General features: G+C 46.9%; 9 protein-coding genes across 9 annotated transcripts; 3 read left to right on the top strand and 6 right to left on the bottom strand.

Annotated features, from left to right (window-relative positions):
* Window positions 1–302: 302 nt before the first annotated feature.
* VE01_02639 (uncharacterized protein) lies at window positions 303–2,130 on the top strand. Its single transcript, XM_059463459.1, has 4 exons — window positions 303–496; window positions 548–747; window positions 1,209–1,722; window positions 1,776–2,130. Exons 3-4 carry the CDS (start codon window positions 1,250–1,252, stop codon window positions 2,044–2,046), a joined length of 744 nt encoding a protein of 247 aa, XP_059319934.1. The 5' UTR covers window positions 303–496; window positions 548–747; window positions 1,209–1,249; the 3' UTR covers window positions 2,047–2,130.
* Window positions 2,131–2,202: 72 nt separating this feature from the next.
* Window positions 2,203–3,912, bottom strand: VE01_02638 (uncharacterized protein; the record flags this gene model as incomplete). The annotated part of the gene is made up of 9 exons (XM_018272146.2): window positions 2,203–2,782; window positions 2,836–2,973; window positions 3,031–3,040; window positions 3,117–3,288; window positions 3,346–3,383; window positions 3,439–3,482; window positions 3,536–3,604; window positions 3,664–3,759; window positions 3,831–3,912. 9 exons carry the CDS (start codon window positions 3,910–3,912, stop codon window positions 2,247–2,249), a joined length of 1,185 nt encoding a protein of 394 aa, XP_018133030.1. The 3' UTR covers window positions 2,203–2,246.
* Window positions 3,913–4,752: 840 nt separating this feature from the next.
* ISM1_1 (isoleucine-tRNA ligase) lies at window positions 4,753–5,898 on the bottom strand (the record flags this gene model as incomplete). The annotated part of the gene is made up of 3 exons (XM_018272145.1): window positions 4,753–4,925; window positions 4,973–5,276; window positions 5,326–5,898. The coding sequence occupies 3 exons, from the start codon at window positions 5,896–5,898 to the stop codon at window positions 4,753–4,755; spliced, it is 1,050 nt and encodes a 349-aa protein (XP_018133035.1).
* Window positions 5,899–6,284: 386 nt separating this feature from the next.
* On the bottom strand, window positions 6,285–7,548 carry VE01_02636 (uncharacterized protein). Its single transcript, XM_018272144.2, has 2 exons — window positions 7,354–7,548; window positions 6,285–7,305 (listed from the first exon to the last, which is right to left on the bottom strand). The coding sequence occupies exons 1-2, from the start codon at window positions 7,477–7,479 to the stop codon at window positions 6,340–6,342; spliced, it is 1,092 nt and encodes a 363-aa protein (XP_018133034.2). The 5' UTR covers window positions 7,480–7,548; the 3' UTR covers window positions 6,285–6,339.
* A 253-nt stretch (window positions 7,549–7,801) lies between these two features.
* VE01_02635 (uncharacterized protein) lies at window positions 7,802–9,238 on the bottom strand (the record flags this gene model as incomplete). The annotated part of the gene is made up of 1 exon (XM_018272143.2): window positions 7,802–9,238. The coding sequence occupies one exon, from the start codon at window positions 9,236–9,238 to the stop codon at window positions 7,856–7,858; it is 1,383 nt and encodes a 460-aa protein (XP_018133033.1). The 3' UTR covers window positions 7,802–7,855.
* Window positions 9,239–10,114: 876 nt separating this feature from the next.
* Window positions 10,115–10,738, bottom strand: VE01_02634 (uncharacterized protein; the record flags this gene model as incomplete). Its single annotated transcript, XM_018272142.1, has 1 exon — window positions 10,115–10,738. The coding sequence occupies one exon, from the start codon at window positions 10,736–10,738 to the stop codon at window positions 10,115–10,117; it is 624 nt and encodes a 207-aa protein (XP_018133032.1).
* A 581-nt stretch (window positions 10,739–11,319) lies between these two features.
* VE01_02633 (uncharacterized protein) lies at window positions 11,320–13,310 on the bottom strand (the record flags this gene model as incomplete). The annotated part of the gene is made up of 11 exons (XM_018272141.1): window positions 11,320–11,343; window positions 11,399–11,498; window positions 11,560–11,970; window positions 12,028–12,075; window positions 12,123–12,340; window positions 12,393–12,458; window positions 12,512–12,591; window positions 12,643–12,694; window positions 12,750–12,944; window positions 12,994–13,033; window positions 13,087–13,310. 11 exons carry the CDS (start codon window positions 13,308–13,310, stop codon window positions 11,320–11,322), a joined length of 1,458 nt encoding a protein of 485 aa, XP_018133039.1.
* Window positions 13,311–14,188: 878 nt separating this feature from the next.
* Window positions 14,189–17,038, top strand: VE01_02632 (uncharacterized protein). Its single transcript, XM_018272140.2, has 7 exons — window positions 14,189–14,615; window positions 14,674–14,748; window positions 14,825–15,003; window positions 15,058–15,692; window positions 15,753–15,959; window positions 16,016–16,155; window positions 16,205–17,038. The coding sequence occupies exons 1-7, from the start codon at window positions 14,570–14,572 to the stop codon at window positions 16,792–16,794; spliced, it is 1,872 nt and encodes a 623-aa protein (XP_018133038.1). The 5' UTR covers window positions 14,189–14,569; the 3' UTR covers window positions 16,795–17,038.
* A 221-nt stretch (window positions 17,039–17,259) lies between these two features.
* Window positions 17,260–17,772, top strand: VE01_02631 (uncharacterized protein; the record flags this gene model as incomplete). Its single annotated transcript, XM_018272139.1, has 1 exon — window positions 17,260–17,772. The coding sequence occupies one exon, from the start codon at window positions 17,260–17,262 to the stop codon at window positions 17,770–17,772; it is 513 nt and encodes a 170-aa protein (XP_018133037.1).
* Between the last annotated feature and the right edge of the window lie 1,097 nt (window positions 17,773–18,869).

The following is an 18,869-nucleotide window of genomic DNA, read 5'->3' as shown; positions in this document are numbered from 1 at the left end:
TATCCTCCAGTTCCCCGGTTTCTGGCTAGTGGCGCTAGCCTAATGTCTCAGTTTCTTCTTGGGCTGTAGAGGCCCTAGGCCTACAAATAGCGTACATAGATCCGCAGATTAGTGAGCAATTCAATTGATTATGTTATTCTATTTTCTGTATTCTATTTTCTGTGTCCTGCTGTGAAGCTTCTCCTCCGTTGCCCCAAGGAATCGATTACGGAGACCGGAGATTCTCACACGATTTTGTGTGTGGTTCCCCGTACTCCCCATGTACTCCCAACAGTTTGTTGCCTAAATATGACATGGTAAAGCGAATGTTGATCCTATGGCACTGAAAATACCAGCATTAAACGAACTTCATCGTCGTGAAAATATAACGACGGGAACAAAGAGCTCTAGGGCTAGTAAAGCAATGTTTACACGTGAAAACAAGCAGTCATACCGCCTTCTCATTTTCTAACTTCGGATTAAGGATCGACAGCTCCTTCGACTTGGCATTTCTATTGTTAGGCATGGACCCCAAATCCCAACGCCATAATAACTGACACCAGCCCAGCAAACCACACTGGTAGTAACAGCACTTGCACAATTGCCCAATTCCCTGTCTTGTCAGATATGTGGCGTCTGTCATCTAATTTTGGATAATCATTGACGAAACCGGGGTCCAAAACACTGTGCATTAGTTGGATGGAAGGCTCCTTCAATTCAATGCTGACATCCCGTTTGGTTTTGGGGGCCGTTTTCGGTATCCTTGCGGTTAGTGAATTTCCTTCCACTCACAGCCTTGTACGTTTACTATGGTTCTATTTGCGATACTCGTACAGGGAGTATTATAGGGTGGTGCCTTGGGGGCTGAAAGAGTCAAGCGTTTTGATGGGCCTGCCAAGTCGGTTATACCATCGGCGTAATTAGTGTTGAAACAGCATATGGTTGATGAGATCCGACGAGCACCGCGGTTGATAGATGCGTTGGTGACATATAATGTTATTGAAATTCCCTAAAATGCCTTCTCAATTGATCTGTGTGACGCGGGCATACACTACAAGAAATCTTGAACTCCAAACATGAAGCTCTCTTCTCATCTTCTTGCCGCATGGGCGGCTGCCACCGCAACTGCATTGGCGCCTGTTCGTATGTACTCCTCGTGTCTGCTACTGGTTTTTGGCAAATATGCTGTAGTGGCGTCTTATTTTACGTACTGATTTATGGGCGAATAGCGAAAGAATGCGGCAATGGCGTACTGTATCCGAACACCACCATGGACCTACCTGCAATGGTTAACTGCACACGCCACACAGCCTATCAGTGCCTTGACCAATACAATCTACGGAATGATGAATTTCTGACAGCTAATGCCACGGATAACGGTACTATTTCTCTCAAATGCGAGGAGTCATTTTACGACTTTAAAGTCGCCGATAATGGTGGATTCGATGGGTCGCTCGTGGTCCCAGGCCCTGTCAAGCTCAAGTCGGTTTCTATTCAGGGGCAATTGAATCGAGAGGTCGACCCTACGAATCTCATTACGATCGACTTCCCGGACATAGTTAATATTACAGGGCAGCTTAACATCCAAAATGCGGACAAATTGTCAAGCCTTAAGATGCCGAAGCTCGAAATTGTCCTTGGATCTCTCCACATAGACCTCTCGGGAGGACCAGGCATCAACCTAACATTTCCAAGCTTGTATTCTGTTGGACCAGGACTGTTCATAAAGGGAAACGTTACTGGGTAGGCACTACTGAAACCCCATGCGCACGATATCGAAGCTAACTCCTTTGCAGCCTCGAATTTCCAGTCTTAAGCCGGGCGAATTTCATCACCGTAGAATCAACTGGGAAGCTGGATTGCACAGCATTTGTTGCGAATGTTGTGAATGCGACGGATCCGTTTGTCTCGTCGGACAGTCGAAAAGAGGCGGTAATATGCAAGTCGGATACAGGGTCTGCCAGTATGAGCCTACCGAGTGACTCTGATAGTGGCGGCGGACCCAGTTTCCGTGCGAATATATTGCTGCTAGCAATCTTTGTTAGCTGTGCGAGCTTGTTTGTTTAGTTGCGAGGAAAAGACCGGTAAGCATTTTCAGTCTCACAAGAGCGTTGTATATAATTTTGGCTATGAATGATACCTTGATTCTCCATGTTGTCAAAAGTATTGGCTGCATATGTAAAGTTTCACGTGGCACATAGAAATAAGGATAACTAATATTAGCTGCCTTATCATCAGAACCCCTTACCCCTCCACTATAACAGAACCTAAGTGCGCTTGAAGCAAGCGTTAACGAGGGAAGTGTCCGTCCAAGTATTCCCATTCTGCGTCGGCACGAGGTTTAACTCGTAGTTCCAGCTTGGCTGCCACGCTCCCGCGGCCCAAGCAACCCACCCCAAGTACACGTCAGAATTTGCGTTCAGAGCCGCTATTTCCTGGCACACATAATTGATGCAACTCTGTGTATTCCCGCCGCCTGTCTCAGTAACCATAGCTTGTCGCCCTGCGCTACGAAGGGATGATGCGAGGTTGTTGAATACGTCGACGTTGCCAGTCACGCAATCCGTGTGCGTGCCAGAGCCGTCGCTATCAAGGTACTTGTGGACATCGAAGATCAGGTTAGTGGTGCTACCGTCAAGGTTCTTGACAGTTTTAAGAGCGGCGAGTGAGCCGTCTGATACGAAAGATGCGGCACCAGTCCAACCGTTGCCAGGGAGGAGAATCATTTGTGAAGTGGCACCGGCTTTACGGATGGCGGTTACGCAGGCTTGGACAGTGGCAGCCCAGGTGGTTATGCTTGGGACTTGATTCTGTTAGCTTTCTTGATTTGGGGATTGGGGTTCGGGGGTAAGTTACTATCGTGCGGTTCATTCATGACACCAAATATAATTTGGGATTTAGAAGCGTACTTTGATGCAAGTTGCGACCAGGTATTTGCGAGTTGGTCATTGGTAGGTCCACCTTGGCCGACAATGGCGCCGTTCCAGCGTGCATCTATTTAGTTAGAAAATGCTCCAAAGTCTCTCTGATAATATAAAAATAGTTACTCACAGTTATGGATCTATAGAAGTTATCTCGTAAGCATTTCGTTCATAGAATTTACAAATTAAATGGGGGAGGGAGGAGGTAGAACTAACATCAATGATACAAGCAGCACCAGTGGCCAGACATGCTTGGACAAGATTATCATACTTGGCAAAGTTGCCAGAGTTTAGTTGGTCACCAGGGTTGTTGACAAGGAACTGCCAGCCAACTGGCAAGCGAAAGATATTCATCTTGTCATCGTTGACGAAGTGTGACATTTGCGCGCTAGGTGAAGGTATCAGTAAAGAGCCTGCGTGAGAAATGAGGACCAGTTATACGTACTTTGGGGGCGTTAGAATCTGAGATGCGTCTTGTGTTCCCTGCGTGACGCCTTGTTAACCAATTCATAGGATGACGAGCGGGGAAAACACGAACAGTAGTGGCCATCCCAAAGTCAAAGCCTGCCATATTCACACCCGCTACTTTCCATTAGTTCCTGATCTTGATAGAACTAATGGTGAGGAATACACACCATACTTTGTTTTGCCAGACCCTCCTCCAGTACCGCCTGTCGGGGTCGGAGTTGAAGATGTCTGAGTGTCTACATTGAGGAATCCTTGTTAAAATCATTGTCAAATAGTTAAGGGCGGTAATACATACTTGTACCAGGAAGACATTGCGAGTACCAATCGTTTGAATACGTGCAGGTATACCCTGAGACACAGCTTTTTGACCCCGTCCAACCCTGACCTCCGCCTATTTGAGAATAATTAGTATTAATATTCAGACTTTAGATAAGGGGCGAGAGAAGGCAAAGGGGAACCGACACTGAGAATATGCAGCACCCTGAGCCGAGACAGTCTTTCCAAGTAGCATGGCACAGCCGACAATAGCATATAGAACCGCCATTTTGGTTGTGAGTAGTTTGGTGTGTAGTTATCAAAATATGCTTATCCTCGACCTAATGATCGCTTGGATATCATTGCGGATGAGTGAGCTTTATATTCCCACACACGCGAGCACATCAAAATATCGAACGGAACCCCTCACCCAACCCCTCACTAGACAATGTAAGATATACGAAGAATTAAATTATTTACTTCAAGAAACAGTGCTTAAGAAACTGAGACAAATGCCGGAAATATTTACCGAGGTTTGAAGCGGGGACAAATCCCAAACATTTAATTTGGTAATCGCGCACCGTCGGTTGATTCGGATTACTATCCCGATTCTCGACGTCGAAGTTGGAATCGGGATAAAATAAAGTTCGGATAAAGTGCATGCGGGACGGGAAGGCAGAATGCACGCTTGTGATCATGGGAATCCGTATATTTGGTGCTTACAGGATAATTGATAATGCGAGAAAACGCCCAGGCAATAAATTAGCGGCCCATATATCCAACGAGCCGCATCTAATCGGCCCGCGTTCTTGTAAGAAGTGAGAAAGTGAAAATGAGGCTTGTGGAAAGGGGTGCTTTGGAAGCTAAAAATGTCGATATCCCGAACTTCTCGAATCCTTTCTTGATTGCTAAAAAGCGGGGGGTGGATAAAGGCCTCTGAAAGCAATGAGGCTTCCTTGTCTTTATTTGAAGCGCGACGAGGGAATAGGGTAAGATATCAGGGAGATAATCTCCCAAGCCCTTAGAGCGATGGTGTATACGAGGTTTGTGTGTCTGACGCTCACGATCCAGATCATAACCTCGTTGTTTGTATAGAACTATCGATTTCAACTACTATTGTATATACACCTTATACTTTGATCGCAATTTTTCCCACTGTATTCTGCTGTCTCATCTGTTCAAATGCTTGTGGCGCGTCTTCCCAGTTATACACCTTCCCCAAATAAGGATGTATGTCATGCTCCTCTGTCAAGGCCACGACCCGTGATAGCATAGCTTTACTATATACCAGAATGCCTTTCACTATATCAGTTAGCGAAGATCCCCAATTTCCTAGATCAAGATCTTACACGTCTTCGCCTCGGTAATAAGGGACATCAAAATATCCACTGGCTTTGGGGCAGTCAAGAATCCAACTAGACAAGCCGTGCCTCCCTGTCTCAGTGCCTTCACGGACTGTTCTAGTGTCCCGGACCCGCCTACATCGCAAACTAAATCGACGCCTTTACCATGTGTGAGTCGGAGTACCTCCTCGGCCCAATCTGGCGTTGTCTTGTAGTTGATCAGCTCCGAGGCACCCAGCTTCTTCGCAATCTGTAACTTTTCGTCTGTCGAGGAGGTGGCGATGACTCGCGCTCCAAGGGCAGCTGCGTACTTCCCATTTATCAGTATAGTGACACTGTAACAAAACCCCACTACTCACCTGAATAACAGCACAACTCACACCACCCGTACCTTGCGTCACGACTGTCGTTCTCTTTCCAACGCTTACAGACTGCAGGACATTCATCGCCGTCCCAGCTGCTCCAGGCAAAGCCGCCGCCTCCTCAAAAGACAAATTCTTCGGCGCACGAATAACCCACGGATCTTGCACAACCATGTACTGAGTTAAAGTTCCATTCGAAGTTCCCGAGCCCAGATTATTTTCCATGGAAACAACATCGACGTCGCCATCGATCCAATCTCGGTTCATCAAGACGATCACTGCATCGCCGATGCTGTCTGTCCATTTGCTGCCCGGGCCAACACTAACGATCTCCCCAGCGCCATCGCTGCATGGAATTAGCCCTGGGGGCGTTCTGGTCGGATAGAGAGGGGAGTCGGCAAGACAGAGGAGGTCGCGGAAGTTCAGGCTGACGGCACGAATGCGGATGAGGACTGAGTTGGGACCAGGAGAGGGGATGGGGGATTCCTTGATGGATAGGTTGCTGAGCAAGTTGGGCGATAGATGGGAGTGCAAAGGGTCGATTATGTTGATCTGGTAGGATAGGGACATTTTGGAAGTTGGTGGTGGTTTCTTAGAAGCTGATTATCGAGGCTGTTGGGGCGAGGTGGTGGTTGATACACAGGTGGAACTGTGCCCTATTTAAGTATTTCCATCTTCCAAGCATCCCACACTGGCTCAGTAATCATAATACTCTCCAACCTGAATCGATTATTGAAGTACTTCAAATTTGATGTGAGTCCTCCTGTATTGTCTAAAATAAGATGGAGGTAGCGGAGTTCCCCTATAGGACACTGCGGAAGTCCGCACGCTAACTATAACCCATGCACTGTGCTAAAACTACCCCAACTGACGCTATAGGCGTAATGTTAAGCTAGTTGAAGTTATATTTATTAGTTACTGTAAGAGACACGGTCCATGGATAATGCATATCTATAGTTTGAGATTATATAGTAATTAGAATGCTCCTAACAACTATAAATAGGTATATTGTTACAAAGGCATAAGAGGTGGCCGTCTAACATTGTGCTTACAAGCACCCAACAATATTGATTCGTAGGTGCCTGCATAAAGAGCTTGCCCTCCATTCCACTGTGTTAGAAAGTCTTGGTATGTGATCAATTCCCCTCCCAAACCAAAGGTAGTCTCCCACCAGGTGTCCTCTGTGGCATCCCACGGTGCGCCATTCACAGACACCGGTAAAGTTGTCATTTGGGGAACACTCGTGCAGAATCCGTCTTTGAGTATTGAATATATTGCCTGTACCATGATGGCCATTGTGACTGTACGCCTCGCACTCTCGATAAAAATCCAGCGCTGATAGGGGGATTCGGAGTCGGATTGATTGTAATATATATTACTCGTCGAATGTAGCTGGGATGCCCAGGTCTCGAGTATTCCGAATTGCGCCTCTGCGTTAGCCCGTTGACGAATATTACCATCAAAGAGGCGAATGATTTGATAGATAATCATTGCTTGAACACCGAGTAGGTAGTCCTTCGTTGACCACATCGAAGACTTTGACGATCTAACGAGACTAGCAATTCGGCTATCCAGCATTGAGAAGGTGATAGACTGGTTTTGGGGCGTTTTTTGGTAGTACATGGCGCTGATTCCGAGGAGGTCTTGGTAGGCAACTGGTGGCCTATCGAGATACGAATCGTGGTGGATGAAAGGTGCTCGGTTTTGGTGTACTAGCTGTAATATGATATCTTTAAATTGCAAAATGCAGAAATCTACTTGCTCCTGCCTAATGGTCGCACGCTCTGGGTATGGGAAAGAATTGATATAAAATAGGTCATATTTAGTCGAGATGTCGATTTCAAGGGCATCATATACTGGTAGGCGCATCAGCACAGTGTCCTGAACTGATTGCTCATTGGTACGTGGAGATGCCCAAGTTAAGCTTTGATCTATGCTCTGATCTCTAGATCCGGCAGTAGATTTAGGGGGTATAGCCTGCATCTATTAGACCCATAGCAGTTAAAGCAACTACAATAGACTTACGTATTCACAATCAAAGCCTCGATCCATGCATCTGCTACATCGCGGAAATCTCAGATCACATCTCCTCTTCGCCTGAGCACAGGTAACACACGCTTTGCGACGGGTGGAGCTCTGGTGGACAAACATTTTAATGCATTTAATCGTGAAGCTTGTTTCTCTTCCATGAAGCCCGACTTTACATTCTCCGTGTGCGATGGGATGACGTTGGGATGCTGACCAAGAGAGTTTCGTTAGCGGAGCGGAGTTCCGCCTAGCGAAGCGGAGTTTCCACCCAGCGTCGTGGAGTTGCTGACATCCCCCTCGCTCTCACTTGGCCTTCGGGCTAGTGTAGGATAGCACGAGCTCATGCTTGCATACATGTGTTTATTTCAAGATTAAAATATACATAGAAACTATATAGAGCTTGCTAATCGTAAGTAATAAAAATACGCATTTAAAATTTATAGACCCCGATACATCCTCTTTCCAATTTAGGCCGTAACCTGTTTATCGTAGGCGTCGGTTACTCAAACTTCCACCAATTGAAGTTAAACAAATAACCGCTACCACCAGTAAAGCGAAAGAACAAATCCTGCTTCCCCGTTGCGCCGCTGACAGGACAGGTCACAGTAGTCCACGTCTGCCAGCCCCCAGTGTCGGACACTGTACAGGTTCCGACGAGCGTGCCACTCACACTGCCTAGGCGCAGCTCGATCTTACCACCACTAGTCGCGGAGGCGACGCGGGTTATGAAAGTCTTTGCGCCGTTGCGGAAGTCGACGCCTTTAACCTTGATATAGGCCCCGTTGTTGATGTATGATACGTCGATGCCGCCCTCGCTGCAGGTTTCGGTCTGCACGCCCGACGACCACGCTATCGTCTCAGCCTCCTGTCTCACGTATGGATCAAGGCTGCCGATTTGTGGTACGCCCTGTGTCGTCATTTGTATAGTTGGGATGGTACCATCGGAATTATAATTGAAGCGCTCGACAGCCACAGAACGGCTGTAGCCGCCACCGCCTGGCAGGGCGCCGTTGTGGTAGAAGAAATACGAATTATTGTTGAAGTCGATGATTCCAGGGTGGTTTGTGAAGCTACTGCCTTGGGTTGGCATTATAACGCCGCGATAAGTCCAGGGGCCGGTGGCGCTGGTACCGGTGGAGTAGCGGATATCCTCAGAGCAGCAGTTGGCTGCGTAGATCAGGTAGTAAATGCCATTGCGCTTATAAACCCACGGAGCCTCTTCAAATGTAGTCGGGCGCTGGGCGTTGCCAGAGCGGGCGCCGAATCCTTGTACTGTGAGAGGTATTTGCGTGGGACCGCTGCCACTGAAGGAGATCATATCTTGGTTCAACTTCACATACCATAGGTCCGGATTGCCCCAGTACAAGTAGGCCTGCCCATCATCGTCGATGAAAACTGTTGGATCGATCTCGTTGTTCTGAACTAGCGGGTGTCCTAACGCATCGATGAATGGGCCGGTGATGCTGTCACTCACGCCTACGCCGATGGCCATGGCGCCGGAATTGTGGCGTACTGGGACGTAGAAGTAGAATTTCCCGTTGCGAGGGATGACTTGGCCAGCCCAGGCGTTGGCGGTGGCCCAGCTGAAAGTTGTTAGGCTGGCCGGCGAGCCATGGTCCTGCCAGTTCACCATGTCTGCGGACGAGTAAAGGTGCCAGTCAATCATATTGAATGTCGTGGACCCATTCTCATCATGGCCGGTATAGACGTAGACGCGGCCATTGTATACTAGTGGTGCGGGATCCGTTGTATAAATGGTCTGAACAATCGGGTTGTCAGCTCTGGCAAGTCCAATACCGTTTAGAAGAGTGCTGAGGAACAGCAGCCCTTTGAACATGGCAATCATATTATTCGGCATCCGGCAAAGTTTGGAGCCTCTCATAATGATGAGTCGCTAAGTTTGGAGGCGGCACGTAGTCTACAGCTGTTGTCGAGTGGCAGTAAAGATGTTGCTTCGCTATACCGATTGTGAGTAGATCTAGTTATTATTCTAGGGCAAAATCTACTCTATTTAAGCTATCATACGGCTACTCAGAAATACGAAAATCAAAATCCATAGAGTGGCGCAAGATATCAGGCCGCCAAAATACCGAGAGTATAGTATGATGTTCTTGGAAATCAATTGCCGATTGATCAATATCCCAAAAATATCGTAATAAACTTGGAAGCTACTAATTGCGGGGCACCCCAGATCTCGAGCATGCGGGGTATACAGATAGACATCTCGCAAAGGATTCTCACTGGAGAGCAATCGTTCTATAATCCTGTGAGAAACTGAGAAGCATTTCTTTGCATCCATGCATCTCGCGTAGAGTCCGGTGGGGTGATAACTTTAACCGGAGAACCCATGCAAACTAGACATGTCAAGATCAGCAGTGGGCCAACTCTAAACCCCCTCTTTATAAGAGCCGGACCAGAAAGCCGAGGTAGTAAGCCTACAAACCCTTCTAGACGGCCATCTAGAACTATGTCTCGTACGTACCGAGCCCTAACACGGCATACAAGCCGATCTAGCGTGAGCCGCTCACAAAGCTTCCTGCTGGGTCTGAGATTAAATGATAACTTAGCCTAAGAAAATGACTAAATGGTTATTGGAATGGATATAGGCTAAATCGGTCGAGTATAACGTCTCACCAAGAGATATCGTATCGTTTATGATGATGTGATGGATGGATGATTGGAGGAGTGAGAAAATCAGTTGGTTATGTGGTTTACGGGTTTAGAGACGGATATCACAAACCAACGACGCTCGAAATTGTTAGGGGCTTGCCAGCTCCTTCCCACCACAGAATGTCGTTTTGTCGCCAGTACAGGTAATATTGCAGTCTCCCTGATTCTTTCCTAATTCACTATTAATATACTCGCTGTACCGACACTGGTTACCGCCCTCCACACCCGCATAGTAATAAGACTTGAGATAACAGGTATTCCTGCATCCCGGAATAGTCAAAGCCGTGTCTCCGCCTTCAGGGCTCACGTTCTTGTCAATGACGGGGTAATAGCCGCCCTCTTCAAAACAATCCATGATAGTCCGGGCGGTAGGAGAAGGTGCCGGAGTGGACGGGCCAGTCGTGGCGGTGGCGCCGGTTTTTGCAGAGCCTGAAGCTGTTGCCAGATATTCGTCGTATCTCTCTTGGCTAAGGATGCAGTAGGAATGATATTCCCACGGCTTGCAGTCGAGACCAACGGAGGGGTTCCATTTGTGGAACATTTCGGGAGTGATATTGTAGTAGTCTCGTACTTCTTCACATGTTTGTTCGAAGCCGTTGTTGTGCCACTCAATGCAATCCGGAGTTGTGTTTGGGTCGTATCCAAGTCCTGGTCCGTCACAGGTGCTCTGGTGGACGAGCGCCGCGACGGATAGTAATAGGGAGATCTTCATGACAGGAGCTGAGTTGCTGACGAAGCGGATGAAGAATGGAGGAAAGGAAAATTGACAATGGGAATTGGAGAGGATACAATACCTGTTAAAGTTCACAGGGGTGAGGACATGGAGAAGCTTTCCTTGGTGCAAAGACAAACTATAATGTTATTTTATCCAATTGCGGTCATAACCCTGAGTCATCTCGATACCACAGCGAAGTTATTTCGAGATGTTCGCCAGGGATGTTGGTTTTTGATCTATTATCCCCATATATGGTAGTTGCTGGTTGATCTGACCCGCTCGCCTGTAGTACCCTCTAATGGCGTCCTTGTCACATGCGTAGATTCAAGCTAACCTTCAGAAAAGCGTGTTGGATATCAACGTCGAAACAATAAGTAGCACATTTCTTGGCACATTTCTTGGCACATTTCTGGCACATTTTTGGTGGTGAACCGTGCCATTTTTTTATTCAACCGCGTAAGTGCTAACCTCAGTCACGAGCTAACAAGACGCTGTAGAATGTATGTGTGTAGGATACTCTAGGAGTAATGACAGTGCCTACTCCTCCGAGAGTCGCAATATTCTAGGCAATGACGATCTCAAAGAGTGTACTGGAATCCTGCCTGTTGTAGATATTAGAATTTGGACCTTTTTCAGATAGAGGTTTTTGTAACTTACCGTCTTCTCAATAATAATCTCCCCACGCCTCTGTTTCTTGTTTTGATTGCTAAAGAATGTTGATAAGCCAATAACGATGAGAATCATCAACCCGTTACAACTAACGAGACGTCAGTCTTAACATTCCCTAAATAATTAATGGAAATGCATAGTGAACTTACGCTAAACAGGCATATATGCCCGGACGGTAAAGAGGATAATCCTGTGATCTGAATACCAAAGAACCCGCAATACCACCAACGCCTCCCATTCCAACTAGGAGAGCAGAGCCCATAGCTCTTCTAGTCTGGCCCACAATATTATTGGCTTGATATGCCATAATTGCCGGAATGTTGGAGTTGGCTCCAGAGACAGTTAAGAATACACCAAAGTACCTCACACCGGTAGTTTTTGTAAAGCCAATTAAGGCCAGCCCAATGATAGTGAGAATAGAACAGGCGATGATGCCAGGGCCTCGAACCTTATATTTATCACCAAACCATGCTGTTCCGAGCATTAGGAACGCTGCTGCAAAATAAGGTGGAGCCGTGAGATATTGAGATTCGGCGCTGTTAAATCCCATTGATCCAAGGCTGCATCATAACTCGTTAACGTCCAGGACACAAATTCTTTAGCAAAGGAATACTTACATTGCTGGAAGGAAAAAGGCAACGGCATATGGAGTTGTGAGCACACAGCTATATCCTGGTTAGTAATGCGTGGAAGCGAATGCAGCATTGCTTACAAGAATAACATTCCGAATAACCAGAGCCTGACGTCCAACGCTTCTCTACAATAACGGCCAAGGTTGAACTTATCTGGAGTTACATCGTTACGATCGTTGTTGATTTGTTGGACAACCCATGATGCTTCTCTCTCTGACAAAAAGTTCCAAGACTGTGCAGCTTTTTCAGGAAACTCCACAATTAAAAGAAACCCTTGAGTTGCAATGAGACAAGTGATCTGAGTTATCTAATCAGTTTTCAATTAATAGCAAGCGAGATAGTCAACTTACGATGCCTTCCATAATGAAAATCCATCGCCAGCCTGCAATTCCAGCCACCCCATCCATTCGCGAAAACTAGAAGTAGTTAGACCAATTTGTGGCAAAATCTAAGGTACGGATGTGCTAACGGCGTAGGATAGAATTCCTCCAAGAGCGGAAGACATAGAGCCAATGAGGTAGAAGAACGAGAATCGCTTGTGGACGTCGTCTAAGCGCGAAATATTAGCCAGAGTCGCAAGTTCATGCCGGTGATACTTACATCGAGAATACCAAGTACTTAGTAAATAAACACTTCCTGGGAAGAAGCCAGCCTGTCAAGATTAATTTAAATTTCCATTAACGAAATATGTTTCGGGAGGCACTCACTTCTAATACCCCAAGCAGAATACGAATGCCGAATAATTCGTGCCAATTATTGACGAATCCACTACCTATCATGAGAATCCCCCATGTCATGCAGATTCCAGAAATGAAAAGCCTTGGTCCAACTATTCGGATGAGGATGGTTGATGGAAACTCGAATATGATGTAAGGCACAAAAAAGATGAGGGCGATCAAACTCTAATAAACATTAGCTGTATTTATTTATCACAAGATTGAGTAATCATACGTATCTATTTCCCACAGAGAGTTCTAAGTCCTTTTTCATGCTTTAAATTGATAAGTATAATCTCATAGAATTCAATTAGATAAGAACACTCACCCCGCTGAATTAGCAAGTGCGAAATTTCCCCGATCGAGGAGACTGATGCAATACACGAGGCCAACAACAGGGAGCAAACGCCTGTCGATCTTCCAAATAATTTTCTTAGCTTCTTCGGGAGATACGACAATCAACTCTCTGTCTTCTAATATTGTTTTTTCAAGCTGTGAGCTCTCAATGTGAGCTACCTCTAGCTCCTTGCTGAGTTTCGCATCGTGGCTCATAGCTTCTGGCAAAGTACTTTAGAAACGGATGTCGACAAACTAATTACTTAGGTGATCTATTATCTCGAATATTCCACAGGAAGGAACATTCGTGCTTTAAATACGACCTTTTATACATGTTATGTCATTCAAAAGCAATAGCCGAAGTGCCCTCGGCATTAATATGTGAATGTAAGTTCAAATTCTGAATTGTCTAGTTGTACGCCACATTATTCCCCGCATTTGGCGCCCAATTACTAGGACGCTAATGACACCTTTTATACAAGCTATATTTTAAAAAACAAGAGCTTAGTGGTTTCTGGTTTTAGCACGTTGCTCCTTAGGCAATATACACTCGTTGAAGCCTTTCTTGATATATCAGTTGGTTAACTGGTCCTGTGAATTATACGACGACCGCCCAACTAAGAGCTTCTAACCCATCACTTATACCAATTCGGCATGCATTATAATAATGACCTTTTCAACTTTACGCGCCGCGACATATCCGCTTTAATGTCAATGAGCTGGCCCTGGTCTAGATTCATCTGTCATAGCTAGGGATATGGATAACCAGTCGTTGATGCAACTGGTATGGGAATAATGGAATTAGCGTTATTCCCGGCGCATACGTGCGTGCGGGGAAGTGGGGTCTGAGGACCATAAATATAACCCAGCGGCTGCGCTAAGCTGCTAACCCTAGTGAATAATGAACTTGGCACATTTTCGACACCAATCAGTTAATTCTATTCTGTTATATTTGTGCCGAGCCAAGTTCTCCACTAGACGCTAACTAGGTAACGGTGACACGGAAGGCCAAAACCTCGAAATATCGCAACCAGATGACAGGCTAAACGAGTTATCGAAAAGGAATGACGCTGGAAAAGGAATGACCCTAGCAGCAGGGACTTATAGGACGAAAGGAACCTAAGGTAGGTATCCTACCTTAGGTTAGGTTCCTTTCGTCCTAAGGCAGGATAACTACCTTAGGTTCCTTTCATCCTATAGTTAGTTCTTCTACGAGCTCAATGACTGGTTAATGCAGAAAGTGTAAGTTTGCCTCGGCAGCAGATATTTTGGGGGTTTAGAACTCGGACCTCGGCGAACTCTACGAAGTAAGGTAGCAGCTTAAGAGATAAAATAACCACCAGCGCAATATCTAATGGCTCTAAGTTCAGCAACTCTTTCTTCTTTCGCTCTCACATGTAGATTTTTATCGCCATTGCCTAAAACTTTCTCCAAAAAGGTTTAGAATTGAATAGCGACATCAGTCGCAGATCAAGATGGCTTCTAGGCCAGTTAGAGTAGCCAACTGCTCTGGTTACAAGAGTATGATCTTCAGCTTAGGACAAATATGCACTCAAACGACTGACCTATATCCGATCAGATGACCCATACTGGCAAATGTTGCGCCAGGCGACATTGGGCGATGTCGACTTTATCACCGGCGACTACTTGGCTGGTAAGTCGCCAATCTTGGGACTTGCAGATGGATGTCAAGTATCAAGAATCAAGAGTCAATAACTAACTAGTGGCAGAGATGAATCTAGCAGAAGATGCTGAAGCTTACAGAGCTGGCAAACATGATGGATGGGAGGAAACAGCATGGGAAGGCATAAAAGAGAGCATTAACGTCATTGCGGCAAAAAAGATCAAGGTTGTTCTCAACGGAGGCTGCTTAAATCCTGCTGGGCTAGCACAGAAGGTTGCGGACCTAGTGAGTTCTGTCATATATTCTTGCTAAAACTACCTCTTAATGTTGTAATATTAGGTGTCTGAACGAGATCTTAAAGTCAAAGTAGCGTACGTTTCTGGAGATGATCTCATGTCAAAGTTAGGACCGGATCTGGCATCTCTTGGAGACAAGCTACCAAGGCATTTGGACTCAGTCAATCCTAACGTCCAGGTACCTAATTCTTCGCTGGCTTTCCAAGCTCTACCATCTGTCCCAATCGTCTCTGCAAATGCATATCTTGGTGCTAGAGCTATTGTGGAAGGTTTGCGTGCCGGAGCGGACATAATTATCTGTGGGCGCGTCTCTGATGCGTCCCCTGTCATTGCGGCAGCGTGGTACTGGCACTCGTGGAAGGATACGGATTATAATCAGCTGGCAGGCTCATTGATTGCTGGCCATTTGATCGAATGCTCCGCGTATTCGACCGGCGGCAACTTCTCTGGCTTTACTGAATATGATCTTGAAACTTTCATTGAACCCGGCTTTCCAATCGCGGAGATTGATGCCGACGGCACCTGTGTAATTGGGAAACACCTCGGCACAGGAGGAATGATCACTGAAGATACCATCCGTTGCCAATTCCTCTATGAATTGCAAGGCAACATTTATTTGCATAGTGACGTGAAAGCATATCTAAACAACGTGGTCGTTACGTTAGTTGGCAAAGATCGGTAAGCACACTCCAGCCTTTTTAGGGAGTGATCATTTTGGCTGATATAGGTCGTGCAAAGTGTTCGGATCAGTGGAATCACCGGACGGCCTCCGCCACCCACTACTAAGGCTGCCATATTTTACCGTGGCGGCTACCAGAGCCAGCTCCTGCTTAATGCAACCGGCTACGGGACCGACAAGAAATGGCAACTTCTAGAGGCGCAGTTACGACGTAATTTGCAAAACGCAGGCATCGAGAAGGATTTATCGCTACTTGAATTCCAGATGTAAGTAAATACTATATTAATCACTGCTTGTCGAAGCGAAGCTTATATTTAGATAGCGTGGGTGTTCCAGAAGCAAATCCAAAGAGCCAGTTACGGAGCACTACGTACTGCCGTGTGTTTGTCGAGGCAGCCGAACCGGAACCCTTGGTTAGATTGCTTCGCTGTTTTTCAGATATCGCATTGCGACATTTCTCTGGTAAAATGGTCCTTCCTACTTCCGTAACTCCCCTACTAACAGATGCCAGGCTTCCATTGTTCACTCGATTCCCGCACCGCCCTCCCAAACCCATTTTTAGCCTACTATCCATCCCTTTATTCTCAGGATGACCTTGAAGAAGGTGTAACTCTAATAGGCTCTAAATACGACGGCAACGAAACTAAAACTATTTCATCCGGCCATCCACCTTCCTACGAAGACCTGGAGCGCAGAGAAAACTACGACGCTGTCAATGCGGCCCCTCTTTCCTCCTTTGGCCCCACAGTCCCCGTCCGTCTCGGCGACATCGTGCTCGCACGCTCTGGTGATAAGGGCTCCAACCTCAACTGTGGGCTCTTTGTTAAGGATTCCAAGCTATGGGAGTGGTTTAGGGCCTTCCTCAGCCGCGCCCATTTCAAGGAGCTTCTGGGCGATGACTGGGCTCATGAGTACTGGCTCGAGAGAGTCGAGTTCCCAGGCATCCATGCGGTGCACTTTGTGATTTACGGGATTCTGGGTAGAGGTGTAAGTGGATCGACAAGGTTGGATTCGTTAGGCAAGGGGTTTGCAGATTATTTTAGGGACAAGGTCGTTGAGGTGCCAGTGGCACTATTAGGTGCTGTTAAGGGGAACTTGTAGACCTGTGCTTATATAACGAAAGTCGTAGTGTAAGTTTGTGGTCATAAACCTAGGTCGTCTCAATACCACAGCGAAGCTATTTCGAGATGCTTGCTAGGGATGTTGGTTGTCGATCCATTTTCCCCATATGGCACTTGCTGGTTGATCTGGCCCACTCGCGGGCAGTACCCTCCAATAGCGTCCTTGTCACATGCGTAGACTCAAGCTAACCTTCAGAAAAGCGTGTTGGATATCAGCGGCGAGACCATCAAAGCAAGCATTGTTGTGTCACTAGTTAAGAGTGCAAAGGGCCGTGTGTAGAAAACTAGGGAGGTGAGTCTCGATTAGGAAGGAGATGGGATGAGAAAATCCATTCCTGGAAGTGTCAGCGGAAGCTAGCGCCTATCTCAGCGCTTGGCGGCTCGACGTCAAAATTAGATGCTTCATTATCCTTCATTCTATCGTAATTCAGCGGCTGAAATCTCTATGTACTTTCTTACTACACCACGCATCGGCTTCCGACGTTGGAGCAAGGACGACACTGAGCTAGCATCGGCTTTATGGGGCGACCCTGAAGTGACGCACTTCATTGACGCCCGCCCTAGACTGTTTGCCGCGCAAATCGAAGAAAAGCTGAATGCTGAGCTAGAAATGCAGCAGCAGCATGACATGCAGTACTGGCCAATCTTCCTGATGGAAAACGGGAACCATGTCGGTTGCTGCGGACTGCGCCCTAAGGACGTCGCCGCCAGAATATTTGAGTTCGGCGTACACTTACGCAAGCCCTATTGGGGAACCGGGCTCGCCGCCGAAGCTGGTCACGCCGCCATCAACTATGCCTTCGAGCACCTTAAGGCGAGGCAACTATTCGCCGGCCACCATCCGGAAAATCACGGATCGCGCCGCCTTTTACAGAAACTCGGCTTCGTCTACATCGGCGACCAGCTATATCCACCTACCGGCTTAGAACACCCCTCCTATATGCTGATGCAGACTTGACCAGGGACCCTTAATTAATTGGAGGTACCAACCCATGTAGCGACGACACATGACACAGCACTCCCAGGTACCACAAGGCTGACAAAACTTCTTAGTACCTGTAGCGAGGCTCGGAAATCTGGATCCAACTAGTCTATAAGTTTGAAAGATCCAGATTCCGGGAGTACTCGTGATTCCGTGTGCTCTTTTTGAGTCTCTCAATGGGAAATGCGAAGCTGATTACGTGGCTAGAGTAGAGCCAAGTGCAGAAGGAGGACGTAAGATGGCATTACAGTTGAGCGAGGTCATGTACTCGTTCATCACAGCGGCGCAGACAGACATCTGAGGTACGAAGCAATCTACTAATTATAACAGAAGGAAGGAGTTGGGTTGTCCCTGAGAAGTTTGAATGTCGTTGGTTTGCGCCTCAATCACATGACCAAGAGATCTCTCATCCCACCTACCACCCACTACTCACCTCTCACATATCCACGACATCACCAAAAAAACGACACGATCACCACTGATCTCCGATCACGTGCCAGGCACCACCCACCACCACGGGTCACATGACATCACAACCCCTCGATTCCGATCACAGAACAAAATCCCTAAGCTCCCGCCGACGCCAGCCAATCAGCGCACTTTACATCGAACCCCCACCCAATCCACCCCTATCGATGGCGTTATCTCACGTGATCGCACCACTCATGGCGGCCCGCTTAATTTCTCAGTGTGCTTGGTAAGGCACCCACCTAGCAAATCAAGGTTCGTGCCTGGCGGATTGCGTGATCGTGCTGGATAGGGGATGGTGCGGATTGCGTGCTTTTTCTGAATTCAATTTTCACGGCGCGGGCGCGGGTTTTATGGAGAGTTACTTTGGGGAGGGAGGGGGACAATTGGGATTTTTATGTACTTTTATCTGAGAGGGTGTGCTTTGTAGGGGATGGGAATGGGAATACAAAGTCGAAAAGAAGGGATGTGGTGATGAGGGGAGAGGGCGTTCTTTATGTAGTTGATGGTGATGGTGGTGGATGTGAGAATGTGAGAATCGTTACAATCAGAGTGAAAGCACGCAATCACTCTACACGCACTTACCTTCCAACCTACGTAAGGGT

Source organism: Pseudogymnoascus verrucosus (genome assembly GCF_001662655.1).
Source record: "Pseudogymnoascus verrucosus strain UAMH 10579 unplaced genomic scaffold scaffold_8, whole genome shotgun sequence".
Classification (NCBI taxonomy): Eukaryota; Fungi; Ascomycota; class Leotiomycetes; order Thelebolales; family Thelebolaceae; genus Pseudogymnoascus; species Pseudogymnoascus verrucosus.
This window is presented reverse-complemented; position numbering and strand designations above follow the sequence as displayed.